The 24,142-nt window shown below is 36.5% G+C and overlaps 1 protein-coding gene across 29 annotated transcripts in view; it reads right to left on the bottom strand.

Annotated features, from left to right (window-relative positions):
* SENP7 (SUMO specific peptidase 7) overlaps positions 1-24,142 on the bottom strand; it is a 168,795-nt gene that overhangs the window by 59,588 nt on the left and 85,065 nt on the right. For 9 of the 29 annotated variants that reach the window (XR_014824931.1, XR_014824930.1, XR_014824928.1 and 6 more), the window contains 2 exons: positions 23,778-23,975; positions 12,837-13,031 (listed from right to left, as the gene is read on the bottom strand). The exons of 8 other annotated variants lie outside the window; for them this stretch is intronic. Coding sequence is in view for 13 of the 21 variants with exons in the window: in XM_084991521.1 (XP_084847647.1) it covers positions 12,837-13,031; positions 23,778-23,975 (393 nt within the window). In the remaining 8 variants the exon portion in view is untranslated. Of the gene's footprint in view, positions 1-12,651; positions 12,760-12,836; positions 13,032-23,777; positions 23,976-24,142 lie in introns of those variants that run through there. 12 more of the 29 variants (XR_014824934.1, XR_014824933.1, XM_084991527.1 and 9 more) reach the window with 3 other exon arrangements.

The raw sequence follows: 24,142 nt of genomic DNA, 5'->3' as shown, positions 1-24,142 counted from the left end.
AAAAAAAAAAATCATCTATGAGTACCCGTTGTGGTGCAATAGGATCTGTTGTGTCCGTGTAGCACCAGGATGCAGATTCAATCCCTTGCCCAAAACAGTGGGTTAAAGGATCTGGTGTTGCCACAGCTAGCATCCATGAGGACCCAGGTTTGATCCCTGGCCTTGCTCAGTGGGTACAGAAGGAACATTACTTGTACATAATAAAGACCAATACAACAAAACCCACAGCTAACATCATATGGAGCAATAAGGTCCTCTAAATATAGGGAATTTGTATTTTGATCACTGATTGCTGTTTCTGATCATGGATAAGCAGACACAGACAGACAGCCATTGCTGTAACAACCATTACCATGGTTACAACAGTCTCCCCATCCAGCTAAAACACTTCTATGAGATTTAAAGAGCTAGGATCTATTTTTGTTTTATTTCTCCCCTTCATTTATCCCATTTTCTCCTTATGGGAACCAAACATGTAAGGACTAGGACATTTAAAAGCAATTACATATACAAGGACATTTAGAAAGTCATAGACAGGGAGTTCCTGAGACAACACTGTCTCTGTGAAAATGAGGGTTCAATTCCTGGCCTTGCTCAGTGGGTTAAGGATCCAGCATTGCTGCAAACTGCTTTGTAGGTCACAGATGTGGTTCAGATCCAGTGCTGCTATAGCTGTGGCACAGGCTGCAGCTGAAGCTCTGATTCAACACCTGGTCTGGGAACTTTCATGTGCCAGAGGTGCAGCTATAAGAAGGAAAAAAGAAAAAAAAAAAGTCACAGCCATGCCTGAGGAGAGACGTAGGCTCAGAAAAGACCTAAAAAGGCCTTTTTTCTTTTTTCTTTTTGTCTTTTTGCCGTTTCTAGGACCACTCCCGAAGCATATGGAGTTTCCCAGGCTAGGGGTCCAATCGGAGCTGTAGCCGCCGGCCTACGCCAGAGCCACGGCAACGCGGGATCCAAGCCGCGTCTGCAACCTACAACACAGCTCATGGCAATGCTGGATCCTTAACCCACTGAGCAAGGCCAGGGATTGAACCTGCAACTTCATGGTTCCTAGTCAGATTCGTTAACCACTGTGCCATGACAGGAACTCCTAAAAAAGCATTTTTTATATATTAGGCTGATCACTGGAACAGGGACATGTTATAACATTTTTATTGAAAAAAAAAAAGTTTCTGTTGTGGCTCAGTGGTAACAAACTTGACCAAGATCTATGAGGATGCAAGTTCGATCCCTGGCCTCGCTCAGTGGGTTAAGGATCCAGCATTGCTGCGAGAGGTGGTGTAGGTTGCAGATGCAGCTAAGATCCCGCATTGCTGTGGCTGTGGCATAGACCGGCAGCTATAGATCCAATTCCACCCCTGGCCTGGGAACTTACATCTGCCATGGGAACAGCCCCAAAAAGACAAAAAAAATAAAATAAAACAAAATAAATTTTAAAATAGAAACAAACAAAAGAGAAAACCTAGCAAATGCCAGGGAAGAAAGAGAATCTGATTTCCAGACTTTCCATGTTATAAGATCCAAACATCAAGTTTCCGACAATAAAAACAAAAACCACAAGGAAGAAGTTCCCATCGTGGCTAAGTGGTTAACAAATCCGACTAGGAACCACAAGGTTGCAGGTTCAATCCCTGGCCTTGCCCAATGGGTTAAGGATCCAGCATTACCGTGAGCTGTGGTGTAGGCTGCAAATGCGGCTCGGATCCCACATTGCTGAGGCTCTGGTGTAGGCCTGCGGCTACAGCTCCAATTAGACCCCTAGCCTAGGAACCTCCATATGCCACAGGAGCAGCCCTAGAAAAGGCAAAAAGACAGAGAAAAAAAAAAGCCACAAGGCATATAAAGAAAGTCTTGGCCAATTCAAAAGAAAATAAAAAAATAAATCAAGAGAATCTGTCCCTGAAAAAAATCCATCAACAGAATCTGTCCCTGAAAAAATCCAATGGAAGACTCAACAGACAAAGACTTAAAATGACTGCCTTAAAGACTTTCAAAGAGCTAAAAGAAATCTTGGACAAAATCAAGAAAATTATTTGTGACAAAAAGAAAATATCAATAAAAGACAAAATACAAAAATGAACCAAAAGGGAATTCTAGAGCTTAAAAAAGTACAATAACTAAAATGAAGTTTTTATTAGAGGGATTCAAAATCAGATTTTCATGAGAAGAAGAAACAGTGAATATGAAGATATGATCATGGAAATTATCAAATCTGAAGTACAGAAAGAAAAAAAAATTTAAGAAAACTGAACAGAGCCTAAGGAACCTATGACCAAGAAATGGACTAATATGCACATTGATGGAGTCTCAGAGAAGAAAGAGAAGGGGACAAAGATATTATTGGAATAAATAACCATCAAAAGAATTCCAAATTAAAATAAAAATAGAAGACATGAATATAAACATCCAAGAAGCCCAAGAAACTACATATAGAAGAGAATGAATGAGACCTACACCAAGAAATGTTATGATCATATTGTCCAAGGGCAAAGGAACATGGAGAACCTTGAAAACACAAAGAAAGAAGTTACTCATCACATACAAAAGGTTCTCAATAAGATTATCAGCAGATTTCTCATAAAAAACCATGCTAACAAGAAGGAACTGGGCTGGTATATTCAAGGTACTGAAGGAAAAATCTTTTAAACAGAAATACTGTATCTAGTGAAACTGTCCTTCAAAAATTGAGGACAAACTTAAGACATTCTAAGCTAAACAAAAGGCTGAGAGAGTTCATTACCACTGGACTACCCAATAAGAAATAAGAGACATTGGAGTTCCTGTTGTGGTGCAGCAAAAACAAATCTGACTAGAATCCATGAGGATGCGGGTTCAATCCCTGGCCTTGCTCAGTGGGTCAGAGATCTGGCATTGCCGTGAGCTGTGGTGTAGGTCGAAGACATGGCTTGGATCCCTCACTGCTGTGCCTGTGGAGTAGGCCAGCAGCTGTAGATCCAATTCAACCCCTAGACTGGAAACTTCCATAACTGTGGGTGCAGCCCTAAAAAGCAAAAAAAGAAAAGAAAAGAAAAAGAAATAGTAGAGAGAGTTCTTCATGTTGAAATGGTAAGACATTAAACGGGATCTCAGGAGTTCCCTTTTGGCCTAGAGGGTTAAGGATATGACATTGTCACTGCAGCGGCCTAGGTGGTTGCTATGATGCAGGTTCGATCCCTAGCCTGGGAACTACCACAGGTTGCAGGCAAAGCCAAATGCAAAAAGAAAAAGTAACTCAAAGCCACATGAAGAAATAAAGATAATTAGTAAAAGTAAATTCCATGGATAATTATAAAATCTTTTACTATAACTTTGTTTGTAACTTGCCTGTTTGTTTTAAACATGATTTAAGAGAAGACTAATGCATTTCTGAAAATTATTAGACTACATTTCTGAATATACAAATGCATAAAGATATTATTTTATGACATCAATAACTGAAAGGAGGTGAATACAGAGCTATACAGGAGCACAGTTTTGAATGTTATCAAAATTAAGCTGATATAAATTCAAATTATCATTTTAACTTTAGAATCTTAAATGTAATCTCCATGGTAACCACAAAAAAATCAGCTACAGAATACAGACAAAAGGAAATGAAAATGGAATCAAAAAAGTTTCACTGCAAGAATTCCCGTTGTGACTCAGCAGGTTAAGAACCCGACAGTATCCATGAGGCTGTGGGTTTGATCCCTAGTCTGGCTTAAGGATGTGGCATTGCTGCAACCTGTGGTGTAGGTCACAGATACGGCTTGGATCTGGCATTGCCATGGCTGTAGTATAGGCCTATAGCTGCAGCTCCAATTCAACCCCTAGCCTGGGAAAGTCCATCTGCCACATGTGCAGCCCTAAAAAGAGAAAAAAAAAGTTTCACTTAAAAAAAAAAAAAAAAAGTAAACACAGAGAAAGACAGTAATGCAGGAAATAAGAGGCAAAAAAAGCTATAGAAAACAAGAATCAAAATTACAGGAAGTCCCCCCTTATCAATAAATGCTTTAATCATAATTAATTAAATTCCAAACAAAAGACAAATATTTGCAAAATGGATTTTAAAAAGTGATCCAACCATAGGCTGTCTGCAAGAGATTCACTTTACATACAAAGATGTGAATAGGTTTAAAGTAACAAGATGAAAAAAAAAAGATATTCAATGCAAATAGTAGCCAAAAGAGAGCAAAAATGGCTATACTAATATCAGACAAAACAGACTTTAAATTAAAAAGTTTATAAGAGACAAAGAACAACGTTATATATTAGTTCAAGATTAAATACAACAAAATGATTTACAATTATAAATATTGATGCACCTAATACTATCAAAATATATGAAGCAAGAGTTTATAGAATAGAAGGGAGAAACAGACAGTTCCACAGTAATAGTTGAAGACTTCAGTATCTCACTCTCAACATGGAGAGAACAACAGAAGATATGTAAGGAATTAGAACGCTTGAACAAACACAATGAACCTATTAGATCTAACATATATAGAATTCTCTACCCAACAACAGAATACATATTCTTCTCAAGTGCACAAAGGATATTCTCTGAGATATACTATATTTTAGAGAACAAATTAGTCAATAGATTAGAAAAATAAATCTAACACAAAGCATCTTCTCTGACCACACAGGACAAAGTAAGAGAAAGGAAGAAATCAGTAAGAGAAGGAAGAGTGGAATACTGAAATTTGTAAATATTATTCAAAACATTCTTAAACAATCAATAGGTGTAAGAAGAAATCATAAGGAAATTAGAACATGCTTAGGGATAAATGAAAATGAAATCAGAACATATCGAAACACAAGATACCACAAAAGGAGTGCTAAAACAGAAATCTATTGCTATTGATGATTACACTAAAAATGAAATATCCACAACCTAAATTTACAACTTAAGGATCTAGAAAAAAAAAAAAAACTAAATTCAAATTTAGTGGAAGGAATAAAATAATAAAGAACAGAACAGAGATAAAAAGAGAACAGAAAAACAGAAGAGAAAAATCAATGAAACCAAAAGATAATTCTTCAGAAACATCAATAAAATTAACATACCTTTAGCTAAATGGACTAAAAATAAAAGCAAGAAAATTCAAGTTAATAAAATCACAAATGAAAATGAGAACATTACCACCAATCCTATAGAAATAAAAAGGATCAGAAGAGAGTATAATGAACAAATCATATGAATTGGATAATTAGATTAAATGAACAAATTCCTATCTATAGATTAATTTTTTATTTTTTGTAGTAAGAACACTTAACCTGAGGTCAACCTTTTTTAAAAAAAGTTGTACTGTATACAATACAGTACTGTTAACTGTAAGCACAACATTGTACATCAGATCTCTAGCAGTCATCATGCGTAAATGAAACTTCATGCCCTCTGATTAGTAACTCCCCAATTCCCCTCCCCAGAGTCCCTGGGAAACATCACTCTCCTCTCTGCTTCTATGAATTAGACAATGTCAGTTACCTCATACATACAGTAACAAATTCCCATTCACACAAAACCTACCAATACTAAATCACAAAGAAATAGAAAATTTGAATAATCCCGTAACTAGTAAGGACAGTGTGTCAGGAACCAAAAAGTCCCAACAAAGGAAAGTTCTAGATCTGAGAGCCTCAACCAGTGAATTCTACCAAACTTTTCAAGAACAACTAACAGATAATGTTTCCAAATCCTCCCCCAAAATTGAAAAGGATGGACCACTTCCTACCTCATTATATGAGATGAGCATTTCTCTGATACCAAAGCAAGGCAAAGACACTACAAGAAAACTATAGACCAATATTCTTCAGAAACATTGATGCAAAGATCCTCAATAAGATATACCCAAAGGCTGATATGGTTATATACCATAACCACATGGATTTATTCCTAGAATGCAAGGATAGTACAGCATAAAAGAAACTATCAATATAATATACCACATTAACAGAATGAAGGAGGAAAACCATATGGTCATGTCCATTTAAAAAAAAAAAGCACTTCACAAAATTCAGCACCATTTCCTAATAATTAAAAAATAAAATTCAACAATCTAGGAAAAGGAAACTATCTCAACATAATAAAAAAACATATATGAAAAACCCAGAGCAAACATCAAACTCAGTGATGAAATACTGAAAGCTTTTCCTCTAAAATCAGGAATAAGACAAGGATGTCCACTTTCACCACATCTAGTCAAACAAAGTAGTGGAAGTTCTGGCCAAAAAAATTATGCAAGAAAAATAAATTAAAAAGCACTGAAAAGAAATCCATTTATAGAGGATATGATCTTACATAGAAAAGTCTAAAAATTATACACATATACACACAAAACTGTTATACTTAAAGAAAAAGGAAATTAAGAAAGCAATTCCATTTACAGTATCTTCAAGGAGACAAAAGACTTTAAAATGAAAACTATTAAATACGGCTGAAAAAAATTAAAGACGACATTAATGAATGGAAACACATGTTCATAGGCTGGAAGACTTAATATTGCTAAGATATCAATACTACCTAAAGCAATCTACAGATTCAATGCAATCTTATCAAAATTGCAGTAACATTTCTTGAAGAAATACAAAAACATAACCTAAAATGCATATACAACCTGAAGGGACCCCCAGAAGCCAAAACAATCATGAACAAATCTGGAGGTGTCACATTCTCTGACTTCAAAACTTAGTACGAGACCATAATAATCAAAACACCATGGTATTGGCATAAAGAAAATACACAGACCAATGGAATAGAACAGAACCCAGAAATAAACCCTCACATATATGGTCAAATGATTTTCACAGGGGTGCCAAGACCATTCAATGGGGAAAGGACAGCGTTTTCAACAAACAATGCTGGAAAAACTGGATACACACGGGCAAAAAGAATGAAGGTGGACCCTCACCTAATACCATGCACAAAAGTTAACTCAAAATGGATAAATGGCCTAAATGCATAAGCTGAAATTACAAAACTCTTGGCAGAGGGGAAAATATTTGTGATATTGTACTTGGCACCAAATCTTGGATATAACACCAAAAGCACAGGCAACAAATGGAGAAACAGACAAATTGGACTTTATCAAAATTAAACTTCTATACATCAAATGGCAGTATCATTCCCATAGAATGGGAGAAAATATTTGCAAATCATATTTCTAATAATAGAGAGAACTCCTAAAAATAAAATACAACCTGATTAATCAATGAGCAAAAGACTTGAACAGACATTTCTCCAAAAAAGATACATGAATGGCCAAAAAACATACGAAGAGATGCTCAATATCACTAATTACTAGGGAAATTCATATCAAAACCACAATGAGATGATCACGTCACACATTATTAGGATAGCTACATGCAAACACAGACAAAAATAAGTGTTGACAAAGATGTTCAAAAACTAGGACCCTTGTGCACTGCGGGTAGCAATGTAAAATGGTGCAGCTGCTATAGAAAACAGTATGGTGGTTTCTCAACAAATTAATAATTATCATATGATCTAGCAAGTCCATTTTTAGTATATACCCAAAAGAACTAAAAATAAAGACACAGATACCAGTACACTAATGTTCATAACACTGTTGTTATGCACAATAGCCAAAAAATAGAAGCAACACATGTATCCACAATTATACTACTCTAATTTCAAATGGAAAAGCTTTTCCCAGACTATTATCTCGATCTGATACCTCATTTAAAAAATAATAAATTAAAAAAGCAATTGACTGACCTATTTTCTTAATTGAAATACTGTTGATGTACAATGTTGTATTAGTTTGTGGTACACAGCAAAGTGATTCAGGTATACATATACTTACATTCTTTTCCATATTGTTTTCCATTATGGTTTATCATAGGATACTGAGTATAATTCCCTGCACTATACAATAAGACCTTATTGTTTATCCATTCTACATGTAATAGTTTGCATCTGCTAACCCCGAGCTTCTACTCCATCCCTTTCCCTCCCCTCCTCCCCTTTGGCAACCACAAGTCTATTCTCTACGTCTGTGAGTCTGTTTCTGTTTTGTAATAAGTTCACTTGAGTCATAGTTTAGATTTCACATATAAGTGATATCATATGATATCTCTGACTTACTTCACTTAATATTATACACACACACACATACATATATATATATATATATATATATATATATATATACTACCACATTTTCGTTATCCATTCATCTGTCAATGGATATTTAGGTTGTTTCTATGTCTCATCTATTGTGAACAGTGCTGCTGTGAACACAGCGGTGTATGTATCTTTTTGAATTATCATTTTGTCTGCATATATGGCCAGGAGTGGGACTGCTAAATCATATGGCAACTATATTTTTAAGGAATTTTCATACTTTTTCCATAGTGGCTGTACCAATTTACATTCCTGCCAACAGTGAAGGAGGGTTCCCTTTTCTCTACACCCTCTCAAGCATTTATTATTTGCAGACTTTTTAATGGAGGACATTCTGATTGGTTTGAGGTGGTACCTCATTATAGTTTTGATTTGCATTTCCCTAATAATTAGCAATGTTGAGCAGTTTTTGATGTGCCTGTTGTCTGTATGTCTTCTTTGGAGAAATGCCTATTTGGGTCTTCTGCCCATTTTTTGATTGGGTTATTTGTTTTTTTGTTGTTGAGTTGTATGAGCTCTTTACATATTTTGGAAATTAAGCCCTTGTCATTCTCATCATTTGCAAATATTTTTTCCCATTCCATAGGTCTCTTTCCAGTTTTTTTATGGTTTCCTCTGCAATGCAAAAGCTTGCATGTTTGATTAAGTCCCATTTGTTTATTTTTGCTTTATTTCTACTGCCTTGGGAGACTGACCTAAGAATTTATGGACTGATCTATTTTTATAACTGGAGTTGAGGAGGACTTTCCAAGGATAAACCAAACTCAAGGGTCAAACACAGATGTTATAAAAATAAAATTTTAAATTTCTACACTATAGAAGTTACTATATTGGAGTTCCCATCATGGTTCAGGGGTAATGAATCTGACTAGTATCCATGAGGATACAGTTTCGATCCCTGGCCTTGCTCAGTGGGTTAAGGATCTGGCATTGCCGTGAGCTGTGGTGTGGGTTGCAGACATGGCTCAGATCTGGCATTGCTATGGCTGTGGTGTAGGCCAGCACTACAGCTCTGATCTGACCCCTAGCCTGCAAACTTCCATGTGCCATAGGTGTGGTCCTAAAAAGACAGGGAAAAAAAAAAAGTTAACTATAAACAAAGTAAAATTACAAGTAGGAAACGTGAACAAGTTTTTGCAGCACATATAACAAAGAGTTAATACCTTCCAAAAGAGACTTTACAAATCAGTAAGAAACAAATTAAACAGTGCAAGACATACAAAGACTAAAGAGAAAACTCATGTAAGAAATACAAAATCCATCTTTGATCCTTCAAACCACATCTCCATGGATACTAGTCTGGTTGTTACTGCTGAGCCACAACGGGAACTCTACTTCAAGGATACCATTTTAATTTAAATTTCCCATTCGCTCTTGGTATTTTCTATTATTCTATTATTCCTTTATTTTTGGCATAATACACAAGACTCCTTTTTGCTACATCATTCTAGTCGGGTTGTCATTACTGTCAGTAATAATAGTTCTGAACACTAAAGACAAGCTAATACTAAAGACTTTTAGCCTTCATATAACATTTTTCCACAAGTATTGAGAGCACACATTGTGGGTTTTCAGAGGAAACTTCCTCAGTTTTCAAAGTCATTTGCTCCCATTCTTCAACCCACCAATTTTTAGCTGCTACTTGGCATTCTCTCACATTCTATCTTATAGTAAAGTTGGCCACATTCTCTATGGTAACAAAACAGTAACAATAATGTCAGAACATACTTCTCCTGAGATCGAAATAACTTCTATCTATTCTTCCTGATTTTAAGACAGGCTGGCTGAGAGGAAGTTCCATCCTTGAGCCTACCCTGAGTTCATCCTGAATTTCAGTTCTAGTGAGGCACATCTACTGAAGTGATGGTATGTATGGTCACACTTACAGTTTATTAATGTGGCACTCTGGATTCTCCTCGAAATGAACTCATATTAAGGGAAGAATGAAACTAAAGTGTGGTTTAAGGACTATAGCACTCCTCCTTAAACCACACAGTATACTAGTATGGCTCTGACAATTGCCTTGGCAGTCCTGATAATGGGGTAGCAGTAATCTCAGGAGGGGACATAGAGGACTTCAACAGCATCAACTACAGAAGCAGCCATTAATGGCACTTTTGATACACCGTGATAAGAGGGACACAAAAATAATGACCACCATCTATTAATTATCTAGTAGTCACAGGCATTTTACATAGGTTATCTCGTTATATATGCACAATAATCCTAAAATGTGTGTATTATTATCCCTATTTTATTTTTATTTTGGCCACATCTGCAGCATGTGGAAATTCCCAGGCCAGGGATCAAGCCTGAGCCACAGCAGCAACCTAAGTTTCTGCAGTGACAACACTGGATCCTTAACCTGTTGCACCACAGGGAACTCCCCTTCCCTATTTTAAAGATAGAATAAGTAATTTGCACAAGGTAGGTCAGCATGTTAGCAGTATGCTAAAATTTGAATCCGGGAGTCTGGCTCCAAGAAAATTACCATCAAGAGAATGAATTTTCAGGGTCCATACCAAATACCTCCTGGAAATTTCCTAACCATTTGGAAAAGACTTTAGGAGAGCTAAATTCTCACTGAACAGATTTTAGAAAGAGCCAGGGATTTTAGAGCTCTTACTATTAAACCTTAGCCCAGGTTGGTATAAAGCCTGAAAAGTACAGATTACTATTTGATAATTTCATAGAATCCTCACAACAGTGCTATTTTTCACAGCAGCACAAATTTGTTGACATTATCTGAATTCTATGGTAATAGTAAATAAGTGACTTTTTCTATAGGATGTATCGTCACTAATAACATTTTTATATGGTATTTTATTTTATCTTTACAAAGAATTCTCATATGTGAGATTTTAAAAAGATAATATACAGCTTTTTGAGTTACAAACATCATTCAAAATTATTTCTCTTGGGAGTTCCCATCGTGGCTCAGAAGGTTACAAACCTGACCTAGTATCCATGAGGATGTGGGTTCAATCCCTAGCATCACTCAGTAGGTTAAGGATCTGGCATTGCCCTGAGCTGTAGTGCAGGTTGCAGACTCAGATCCCATGTTGCTGTGGCTGTGGAATAGGCAGGCAGCTCCAATTTGACCACTAGCCTGGGACCTTCCACATGCTGCAAGTGTGGCCCTAAAAAGCAAAAAATTTTTTTAGAAATTATTTCTCTTTTAACAACTCAGGGAACCAAAGCTCTAGATTAAATGTCATGAACATTAACCCAAGTGCACAAAATTCAAGTTAAGCACTGGATATAAATTCAAATAAGATATACTATCTTTCCTTAAGGAGTTCATGGTCTAATACAAGAGGCAGAAATAAACATCTATAGCACAAAATGATAAAATGCATTTCTACTACCTTTGATAATATATTAAATTTATCAGTAACTGGATAATGTCACTGAAACTCTCATATTTTTTTTTTTAGCAAATTCAGAAAGAGATCCAGTAAGTATAAAGTTAAAATTGTCATTGATAATTTACTTAGAACCTAGGTAAAACCTAAAATATTCTAGAAAAGAGGAAAAATCAATAAAATTTTTAGGTTCAAAAGAAACAGATTATGAAAATAAAATGTTAGAAATTTAAAAATTTGTTAGAGACCTTTAAAAAAGCAACCATAAATACTCTTTTTAAATGATTTTTATTTTTTCTATTATAGTTGGTTTACAGTGTTCTGTCAATTTTCTACTGTACAGCAAAGTGACCCAGTCACACATGCATATATATATACATTCTTTTTCTCACATTATCCTCTATTGTGCTCCATCACAAGTGACTCTATATAGTTCCCAGTGCTATACAGTATAAACATTCTTAAATGTAATTAGGCTTACAAGAGAAATACAAACCAGAAGTTGCCTTTGAATGGTTGAGGGACGGGGATGGTAGTAGAAAAACTAAGACTGGATTAATAATTTTTCACTCAGATTAAAACTATTTATTGTACTGAGTAAAAGCAGAAAGAAAAAAGGTAAGTTCACAGTAAATGAGACTTAAAATATCTAGAACTATTTACTGACATCTCCTAGCTTTTGACCACAATTTTGTTCTTATTTACCAGCCCCCATATGAGCCTCTCCTAGAGCTTAAAATAAAATCAACTTCTGATTTCCATTTCTCTTATTGGCACAGTAAGCCATATTTGTTAATGGAATTCAGCTACCTCAAACCACTTTTGTGAGGAATGCATCCAGTCATTCATTCATTCATTCAGCAACTAATTACTGGACACTAAATGCCAGATACAGTTCTAGAATCTGAGTATAACAACAGTGGATAAGACAAGATGGAGGGATGGACGGATGGATGGATGGATGGATGGATGGATGGATGGATGGATGTACAAACAGCCAGATGGATGATAGGACAAAGAAAAAGGAACAGAAAGATGTTAGGGGAATGAATTTCAATTATAACAGACAAATAAACTGAAATAGGTAACAAAATCAAATTAAGAGTCTGCATCCATTTCCCAAAACACAAAGTAGAGTGACTGGTACTTTCTTACTGATTATTAGCCATGGACTGTTGGTTCCAATAGCCATTCCAGCCACCAGAGGAGAAAAGATATACTAGCCATCAGAGCATATTTGCCTCACATTTAGCAATAACATATCTGTGGGGGAAGAATAGAGGAGGGTTCATGAGAATAAGTATAATATTTATGTTGAGTAAAGTTATCACTAAACATACCTTTCAGATAAAAAGGAGCTCTTGTGAGGATTTAGATTTTGACAAGATTCTATGCTGCCATCAGATGATGAAGAAAGCTGCTCTGATTGCAAGTTGTCTGTATCACCCAAACTGGCCTCAGTTAGAGATGAGGTCTTTATGTATTTTCTTCCTAACTCCGTTCCCAGGACATTCGTCAATATAATTCTGGGTATCCTGTCACACAGAATAACAAACACTGTACCGTACTGAAATTTGAAGTAAAAAAAAGTATTCTAGGAAAAGCGAATTTTCAAACATTTTCATCTTAATAAAAATAAGCTATCATAACTATACCACCCTGGAAATCAACCCATAAATACTAAAAATTTTGGATGAGTGCTCTTTCTGTTTCTGTGAGTGACTGTATCTTATAAACTTATGTAGATTGGCATGCCACTATAATGGCTTTAACTATACTTAGTGGATGCTATTGGAGTCCTTAAAATGTAACCAATTTTTCTCAAAAAATGCCTTCTTTTTCTTTTCCAGTAGTTATTAAAAAACACAGATAGTACAAACCAATTTAAAAATCTTTACTGTCTACATTCAACAGAAAGGTCTTTGGTAAATAGTAACATACTTGTAATTGGTAAATGATAAGTGCTAAATCCAACAAGAAGGATGTCATCAGACTGCATCTACACTATTGACAGATGCTTTAAGTGAAACAGCTTATATATACTGATGATAATAAATACTCTTTATATAATAGTATCAGGGTATGGGTTAAAATGTTTAGAAAAGTAAAATGTATTTTTAAAGCTTCAAACTTTTAAAAATTGGTGGGGTTCATATCAAAGGTAGTAATAACATAAGCCTGGTATCTTTTTAAACAGAATAATATAGTATAATCTTTTCCTGGTTAGCCAGTTGTTACTATGAACAATTGATGTACTTTGCTACACTACAATGATGCCCTCAAGGCAACTATCTGGACCTGAACTGACTGGTCCAAGCCAAATTACTGTGAATTTTTCTTTAGTACTTATTGCTGTATTCTTCCCTATCTCTTTGTTATCAGATGTCCCCTTTGACTATTATCAATATGTCACTCACAGCACTTTACTGACCTTTTGTGAGAGACAACAGAAAACTCTTAGAAAGTGTTTAAGTAAAAAATGTGAGCTTCCCTGTACATTGTTGCATTTGCAGTAGTACCTAGAGGTACTCTCTATTTTCACTACACAGAGTTCTTTACACTATGTTCTTCACTATGTTCCAGACAGCACAGAATTTCAGATCTCAGAAGAACTTTCAAGTAATTTAGTCTTCTTTTTATTTTAAACATGAAGAACTCAAAGCTCAGAGAAGTTAAATAGTTGCCCAAGTATAAGTAACTGATCCTAGTAAAAGAATGTGGGCCTATTATCTTTTGGGTTTTTTTTTTAATTTTATTTCTTTACACTGCAGACTCAATACTAATTTGCCAGAGTCTAGATAACTGAGCTTTTCTGTAGATACTTCAGGAAGCCCTTGAAAATATCCATTTCCAGCACAACCTCCACAAAGAATTACTGGATTAAGTTGTTAGTATATGATCTAAAAACAAGGCTGGTGTTAAACACAACTCCCTGATCTCAGTCTAAGTGAATAAAGAAGGAGTAGAAAGTCTGCAATGTAGTAAACCACTTATTGTGGAGAGGAAGATAGAACTATTTTTCTATCTCCTTCCATGATTTAAATCTTTAAGGAGCCTATTTATTATTATCTGCTTTGAATAGCTGATTCCTGACCAAACCTTCCTTAAAATCCTGGATTTGAAGAATGAATGAAGACGATACAGAACCAGTAAGGAGTCTCAAGATTTCTTTTATCTGACCTCACACTAGGTATTGCTATGAAATGAATCACTGAAGAAAATTCAACTGCAGTTCTCAATGCTTTAGGGAAAATGCAGGAATCTTAGAAGAGAGAATTTTATTCAGGTATTTTTTTCCAGACAATAGTTCAGCATAATTAAAATTTTACTGACTTTTAAGAGATGAGAGAATCTTGAATACTAAGTTGATAGCTCATTTTAAAAATTGTTGATATACTCTCTTTATGGTCCCCTATCACTACCTAATTCTAAAATGTGGCTCAGGATAAAAATAATTTAAGAATTGTATTATTTAAATAAAGAGAAAATTTGTGGTATTGAAGAAGAAATACCAAAGAAATATCAGCTATCACTTAGTATCTCTGTTTTAAAATGGTATAAAATGTTGAGTCCCTAAAAAAAAGGCTGTCTCTCCAAATAGGAGAGAAAGAGTCCAAAGAAGATTGGTTCTGTACAAAGTAGTGAAGAAAATAATCAACAAAAACAAAACCACAAAGGGAAAAATTATAAAGATTAAAATCCTCTTCTGAATAATAAATAATTGTTCTATTCTTTTATGGTTTGTTTTACTGCTCGATCTTGAAGAGAGAAAAAGGAGAGCTATGAAAAAAGAAACCTGGAGGATAAATGCTAAATGCTTTTAAGCTAAGCATACAGCTAAAAGTCTTACCTAGAAGAGGAAAATTTCAAAATTCACCCAAAAATGTGAACAGATTATATACCAGGTTGCAGTAGAATGTGCTTCTCTAAAGCACAAGAGCCTAAGAGGATTTCTGAAGCTTTCAGCAGGTTCAAGGAACTATCCCAGCAGTGACAGGCCCTTCAATTAGAAAGGACCCTATTACCATGTGAATGAATGACACAGAGAAAAAATTTTAAAATAAGTAGACTATTTAAATGGTAATACATTAGGCATCACATAAAATATGTAATAAAGTCCAATTCCTACTTATGAAAATAAAAAGGTCAGAAGAATGAAAAGCAGTATTGGCATAGGGGTTACGGGCAAGGGCCCTGGAATCAGACAAACATAGGGTTGGGCTCTGATTTCAACACCTAATAACCATATAAACTTAGGTAAATTACCATGATTTATACCATGATTTATACCTCATCAATGATTTATAAGATGGGAGAATTATAATATATACCCTATAAAGTTATTAACATTAGATTTAACAACAGATGTAAAACAGCCCAAGTCCTGGCACATAGTAAACATACAATAAATGAAAGTGCACTTTAATTTTCCTATTAAAGAAGTCTTGCTCAAACTTATAAATTATCCTTTCATTTAGTGCTTGTCATAATTTATCATGCTCTGATAAAAATAAAAGTCTTAACAAAAATTTCTTATTAGAGAATTACATAGTTAGCAATGCCTATAGTACTCCTAGATCTTCATAACAACACACCTAGTCGAAACATCTTTCATTGCCTGTTTGCAACTTATGTGCAATTTGGGTACCTTAAAGAAAGAGAGAGCTTTGTGTGACAGCCTTACAGAACACAAACCTATAAAGTAATAACTAAATTCATAACACCTAAACTGTCTTTTGGTGTACAACTTACAAATTAGCGCTCCCATGGAAATTCTAGGCAGCATTTCCAAGGAGTCTGAATTTTCATAAGAAATACATAAAGGTGGATACTTCACCTCTCATTTTGTGTCAACATGGAAGGAAGGAATAAAAATTGTCATTTCACACAGTTCACCCAGATTTTTTCACAAGTATGTTAATAGTCTCAGTAATAAAACAGAATTTGTTTAACTTTACTGATATTATGAAATCACACTTCAAAATATAACATGCTCAACCAAAGGAGAAACAAACTTTGTAATGCAGAGAGATGAAGGTGAAAGTATATACTGGCCTGAGAAGTAATGCCATTTATTGACTGTGTCTGCACAGTTGTTTTCTCTGATTCTTAATTTTCTCAATTATAAATTGTGAGTTCCTTCTCTACATAAGTATCAAGGTAAATAAGATTCAAACAATTTAATGGATGGGGGAAACTGAAAAATTGATGAGGTATTAAGATAAACTTGGTATTAATAGCAAATTTTTAAAATGGAATCCTCATTGAAAGAAAATTACATGTGGTGATATAGCCATAATACAGCAAGCAAAAAATTACAATACAAATTATTTTTATTTTGCTGTAATTTAGATGAACACTTTTCTAAAACTGGGCTATGTGACATTTTAATAGGTTTCCCATAAATCCATTCTTATCCAGATGATATAATTCAAAATATCACTTTTTAAATCAGTTTCTTAAGCCATGCAGAAAAATTTTTTTAATTTCTGAATAATGTTCTTTTTTTTTTTGGCTGTGCCCTCAGCATATAGAAATTCCAAGGTCAGGGAACAAACCTAAGCCACAACAGTAACCCAAGCCACAGCAGTGACAATGCTGGTCCTTGACTGCTAGGCCTACCAGGGGACTCCCTGGAATAACTTTCTTAAAGAAATTCACAGATTTTCTAAACTTTCTTCTTCTGCTTATCACTCAACTATAATATTACTGAAGGTAATATCAATGAAGGTAGGAATATTGCGGTGTCCAAAGGTCTTACCATCATGATATCTGGGATATGTAAATTTTTTTTCTTTTTTGGTCACCCTGCAGCATGTATAGTTCTTGGGCCAGGGATCAGATCTGAGCCACAGTTGCAACCTAAGCTGTAGCTGCAGCAACCCTGGATCCTTAATCCACTGTGCCAGGCCAGGGATCAAACCTGTGTCCCAGTGCTCCCAAGACACCACCAATCCCGTTGTGCCACAGCAGGAACTCCTAGGAATGTAATTTTTAAAAATTTCAAACATATGTAAATTTAAGAGAAAGATGAATAAATAAAATCACACTATTTAGGGGAATTCCAAGAACCAGGACCTAACTTTTTAAATGGAATAGGTGCGCTGCACACGAAATCTGGTGCCAACTGATGAATGCAGGAGAAAGATGGTTTACCTTCTCAAAATTTTGTATGCGTCTCCCACTGGGCTGTTTCTTGCCTAGTGACCAAAGTTTATAAATACGTGGAAATTTTCTCCCAGGAAAATAGATGTGAACCGCACACAGAGATCAAATTCACACTAGGTTTACTTGTTTAAAAAAAAAAATGTGTGGAGTTCCCGTTGCGGCTCAGTGGTTAACGAATCCGACTAGGAACCATGAGGTTGCGGGTTTGATCCCTGGCCTTCCTCAGTGGGTTAAGGATCCAGCATTGCCGTGAGCTGTGGTGTAGGTTGCAGACGCAGCTAGGATCTGGCATTGCTGTGGCTCTGGCGTAGGCCGGTGACTACAGCTCCCATTAGACCTCTAGCCTGGGAACCTCCATATGCCACAGGAGTAGCCCAAGAAAGGGCAAAAAGACCAAAAAAAAAAAAAAAGTGTGTATTATTTCTAAAACTCTTGACTCTTTTCATTACTTAACCAGATTGACTTGGATCATGTTTTCCCTTTTTCTTCTCAGTGTTATCCAGAAATTAAAAAGCTTAATTGTCTTTAAATAAAAGCCAACATACTTAGATCTTTATCTTTAGATCTTAGAATGCAAATAAAATTTCTAAAAGAAATTGCCATTTCTGGGATTGAATAAGTAATTTTGGTTTACTCAAAAATTGAACTTTAAGTTAAAATTAAAAACCAAGAATACGAGTTCCCATGTGGCTCAGTGGGTTAAAGACCTGACATTTTCACAGCAGTGGCTCAGGTGGCTGCTGTGGCTTGAGTTTGATTCTTGGCCTGGGAACTTCCACATACCACAGGCATGGCCAAAACAAAAATCAAAAATAAATTTTTCTCTCCTCCCAACTTTCTGATATAATGAAGTCCTAGCTAAGTAAAAAATGAAAATAAGATAAATAGCGTCATGTCAAAGTTAAGCACAGACTGAAGAAAGCCTACGTCTCCTATTCCAGATAGCAAGTCCCACACAGAAAACATCTATCCAAAGCTACACCGTAAACAGTTCTCCAAGTCCCTCTCTCTCTCTTTTTTTTCTTTTTTAAGGCCGCATCTGTGGCATATGGGAGTTTCCAGGCTAGGGGTTGAATTGGAGCTGTAGCTGAAGTCTACATCACAGCAACACAGGATCCCAGCCACATCTGTAACCTATACCACAGCAGGCAGCAATGCTGGATCCTTAACCCACTAAGCAAGGCCAAGGATCAAACCTGTATCCCCATGTATACTACATCAGGTTCTTAACCTGCTAAGCCACAATGGAAACTCCCTTTTTTTTTTTTTCTTATGGTCATAGTCATGGCATACAGAAGTTATGGGACCAAGGATTGATCTGATCCACAGGTGCAGCAACAACAGATCCTTTAGCCCACTGTGTCAGGACAGGCATTGAACCTGTGCCTCCGCAGCTATTCAAGCCACTGCAGTCAGATTCTTAATCCAATGCACCATAGCAGGAACTCCTCAATTTTCTTATTTGAAACTTGTAATACCTCTTTTCCTAGTTGTCACCAAAATTACAAAGCAGTTAATTGATTCTGATGGAGGAAAATATTTCAACCAAAGAGACTCTGCTGAGAAGCAATCTTTTTCTTGTATTTAACATTTATTGAGCATTTAGTATGAACCCAGTGCTGTGTGCTAGGTACTAATAATTGAGGGAAAATAGTAAAATGTAGTCTCTACCCTCATGAAGCTTGTTGTCAGGGAGGTAGAGAAACTAAAAATCACAATATAGTGTGATGAACACCATGATCAGGCTGCTTGGAAAGAAAAAGAAAGGGATCAAATGCAGATATGGAGATGTGGGGGTAGAATCAAAGAAGACTTCCCAAGAAGATGGCAAATGAGCTCAATGTTAAAGACCAATATAAATCAGTAAAAGGGAAAAGGAGAACTGTTCTCAAGAGAACAAACAGCATGAGCTCAGAGGTATAAAACAGGATTATACACAGTTTCCATTGCGGCAGAGCAGAAATGAATCTGACTAGTATCCAGGAGGATTTGGGTTCGATCCCTGGCCTCACTCAGTGCGTTAGGGATCTGGCATTGCTGTGAGCTGTGATGTAGTTCGCAGATGCAGCTTGGATCCCATGTTGCTGTTGCAGTAGCTGTGGCACAGGCCAGCAGCTGCAGATACAATTTGACCCCTAGTCTGGGAACTTCTTTGGGCCTAGGGTGCAGCCCTAAAAAAAAAAAAAAAAAAATTTATACCTTCAGTGAACTACCAGTAGTTACCTAAGCACAGCATGAATGTAGAAGAGCAGGCAGGCATAAGGCTAAAGATAGGCAAAGGTGAGATCACCAAGGAGCCTGAATGCCAACCTAAGGAGTTTGAACTTTATGCTGAAGGTCAGGTGGAGACACAGAAAGATGTCAAACTAAAGAATGACAAGTAACATCTGCTTTTTAAAATGAATGATTTGGGAGTTCCAGTCATGGCGCAGTGGAAACAAATCCAACTAGGAACTATGATGTTGCGGGTTCGACTCCTGAATCCAGCGTTGTCCTGAGCTGTGGTGTAGGTCGCAGACACGGCTCAGGTCCTGGGTTGCTGTGGCTATGTCATAGGCTGGCAGCCGTAGCTCAGATTTGACCCCTAGCCTAGGAACCTCCATATGCCACGGGTGTAGCCCTAAAAAGACAAAAGACAAGAAATAAAGGCATAAAGTTATTAGGGCTTGAACTGAAGTAGTGGCAATAAAGATGAAGACTATTTCAAGATAGATTTGAGGTAAATATAACTGGACATGATAAATGACTGGATATGAAGGGTTAGGAAACGGAGGAGCCTGGGCAATTCCCAAGATCTAATGTGAAGAATTAAGTGTATACAGGAGGCACATACAACACGATAGAGAGAAGAAATATAGAAATAGGAATAAGACTGAGAAAAAGGTGATGTGTTCACATGGGACTAAGTTAAATTTAGGACACCTGGAGATATGGAAAAAAGTCTGGACTAATTGGTAGTTCATCCCACTAAGTGAACACAAACACACACACAGTAAAGACCAAATTGGAGTCTTACTGTGACTCTTTACCTCACACTATATTTAAATTTCATGAACACAATCTAGCTGCTAGCAACTTCTGGTGAGAAAAACTGTTCTCAAAGAATGAAACATCACACTGTTCTAATCATCCCCATCTAACTGGAAAAGGACAGACGGGGGATGAGAGGACTGATGTCACTTGGAAGAGAGCTGAAACTTCTTTTCAAAAGAGTCAAAGAGATTAGAAGAGTCATTTCTTTAAGTAGACCCTTTATTTAGATCTATCAGCACAGTAAGAGAATAGTTCACTTGCACTAAGAAAAACACTAGAATCCAAGATGAGAGTAAACTTCTTTATAAATTACTAAAGCTAAGTTGTCTGACCCTAAGAAAGTTAAATTTACATCAGATATGATCTAGTATAGAAATTGTTGTCACATAGCTTCTTGTTGCTGCCTTTTTAAAAATAAGTGTCCTTTTTAAGATTAATGCATACTGTTTTGCTCAGATGCTGTGACATAATTCTACTTTTATTTTTTAAATAACTGTATTGGGAGTTCCCGTCGTGGCTCAGTGGTTAACGAATCCGCCTAGGAACCATGAGGTTGAGGGTTCGATCCATGGCCTTGCTCAGTGGTTTAAGGATCCAGTGTTGCCATGACCTGTGGTGTAGGTTGCAGATGTGGCTTGGATCCCGCATTGCTGTGGCTCTGGCGTAGGCCAGTGGCTACGGCTCCAATTAGACCCCTAGCCTGGGAACCTCCATATGCCGCACAGGAGTGGCACTAGAAAAGGCAAAAAGACAAAAAATAAATAAATAAATAAATCTGTTGAAAGTTAGCAGTTTTTATCTAGATCTTGACTTAAAACTTTTTTTCCTTTTCAGGGCTGTACCCATCGAATACGCAAGTTCCCAGGCTAGGGTAAAATCAGAGCTGTAGCCACTGGCCTACGCTAGAGCCACAGCAACACGAGATCCAAGCCACATCTGTGACCTATACCACAGCTCGTGGCAATGCCAGATCCCCAACTCACTGAGCAAAGCTAAGGAACCCAGGTTCTCATGGATACCAGTCAGATTTGTTTCTGCTGTGCCACAACAGGAACCCCTTAAAACACATAAACTGTCATCAGATTACCAACCACATAACCAAAGTACTAGCGAGCTAATGACAGCTTATTCTAATTGAAAGCAAACAACCTACCCTAAAAAAATACTCATTTTTTAAAACTATAAATGGAAATACATTTAAAATATTATGTTACATATCATAAATTCCCAGAGCTAATTCCTAATTTTCAGCCCCAAATTTCATACATGATCCTTTTAAATAATACAAAACTATTCTTGTCAGTTCTCAAAATCAAAATGTGTATTATTAAAAATCTGGGAGTGGAGTTCCCATTGTGGCTCAATGGGTTATGGACACAACTAGCATCCAGGAGAATGTGGGTTCAATTCTTGGGCTCGCTCAGTGTGTTAAGGATCTGCCACTGCTGTGAGCTGTGGAGTACGTGGTGCATTACCATGTCTGTGGTGTAGGCCAGCAGCTGCAGTTCCACTTGGATCCCTAACCTGGGAACTTCCATATGCTGCAGGTGCAGCCCTAAAAAGGAAAAAAACAGTATCTGGGAGTAATATTTTAATATCTCCTTTTTTTAAAAAAAATGCATGTAAAAGAAAGCTCACAAAGTCAAAAGTCTTATGGACCTGGACTAAATAATATTTAAAAGGTATGTTAAAGATGTAGAAAATTGGAGTTCCCACTGTGGTACAGTGGGTTAGGAATCTGACTGCAGTGGCTCAGGTCGTTATGGAGGCACAGGTTTGATACCCAGCCTGGCATGGTGAATTAAAGAACCCAGCACTGCCTAAGCCACATATTGGATTCAATTCATGGCCCAGGAATGTCCATGTGCTGAGCATGCGACCATTAAAAAAAATAAATAAATAAAATAAAATAAAGGAGTTCCCGTTGTGGCTCAGCAGAAACGAACCCGACTAGTATCCATGAGTATGTGATTCAATCCTTGGCTTTACTCAGTGGGTTAAGGATGTGATGTTGCCGCAAGCTGCATCATTGCTGTGGCTTAGCATAAACCAGCAACTGCAGTTCCAATTCAACCCCCAGCCTGGGAACTTCCATATGTGGCAGGTGCTGCCTTAAAAAGAAAAAATAAAAAGATGCAGAAAATTTAAAAGATCTATGTATAGATAGATATACAGACCTTTTTTATTTTCTGCATCTTTAACATACCTTTATTAAGGAGTTCCCGTCATGGCTCAGTGGTTAACGAATCCGACTAGGAACCAGAAGGTTGCGGGTTCGATCCTTGGCCTTGCTCAGTGGGTTAAGGATCCGTGAGCTGTGGTATAGGTTGCAGACACGGCTCAGATCCCGAGTAGCTGTGTCTCTGGCGTAGGCCGGCAGCTACAGCTCCGATTCGACCCCTAGCCTGGGAACCTTCATATGCCGTGGGAGCGGCCCAAGAAATGGCAAAAAGACAAAAAAACAAAACAAAACAAAACAAAAAAAAACCTCTATTAATCTAGGTCCCTACCTATCCATCTATATATAGTTCTTCATTTGATATCATAAATGAATCTTAAAAATACATATGTGTGAACTAAATTATAAAGTTAAGTTAAATGTACTAAGAATACTTGTACAACACAGCTTGGGTTGCTGCTGTGGCACAGGTTCAATTCCCGGCCCTAGACCTGTGGTACGTTGCAGGGTGGGCCAAAACAAACAAACAAACAAACAAAAAAACACTTGTTTTTACAAATAATTTTATGTCAATCTCTTTAATGAAGTGCAGAATTACCAATAGTTTTGCAAATTAAGATTATCAGCTTTGAGTTCCCTGGTGACCTAGTGGTTAGGACATAGTGCTTTCATCGTTGCAGTCTGGATTCAATCCCTGCTCTGGGAACTGAGATCCTACATCAAGCCGCTGCAAGCCATGGCCAAAAAAAAAAGACTGTCAGCTTTAAGATTTGAGTTTTGAGTGGGTCACATCTGAACATGCAGATTTTCTTAAAGATCATTTCCAACAATCTTATTTTTAAGACTGTTGGACTTATTTCAAATGTGGTAAGTTGAACAAAATCAATACTGAACAACATACCTTTCAGATAAATTAAGGCTTTGGTGAAGAGGTTCTAATTTTTGACATGTCTCTACGCTGTCAACAGATGTCGAAGGCAATGATTCTGATTGCACCTTGTTGGCATCACATAAATTAGCATCGTTTCTAGGTAGGGTCTTTCTGAATTTTCGTCCTAAATCCGTCCATAGCACATTCGTCAACATAACTTTGAGTTGCCTGTTACACACATAAATAATACATACAGTACTAAACATTGTATAATACATAAATTTTATCACAAATTTAACAAATGAAAACCTCCAGGAATTCGAAATTTCAGTTGTTCAAGCAATTAACCAGCATAGTAAATATCATAAATAAAACCTCTGCCTAACCATTCTTAA

This window comes from Sus scrofa, chromosome 13 (assembly GCF_054392235.1).
Source record: "Sus scrofa isolate SSC_HxYL_T2T_F1_AM1 chromosome 13, Sscrofa_HxYL_maternal_Yorkshire_Landrace_v2.0, whole genome shotgun sequence".
In the NCBI taxonomy this organism is placed as follows: Eukaryota; Metazoa; Chordata; class Mammalia; order Artiodactyla; family Suidae; genus Sus; species Sus scrofa.
This window is presented reverse-complemented; position numbering and strand designations above follow the sequence as displayed.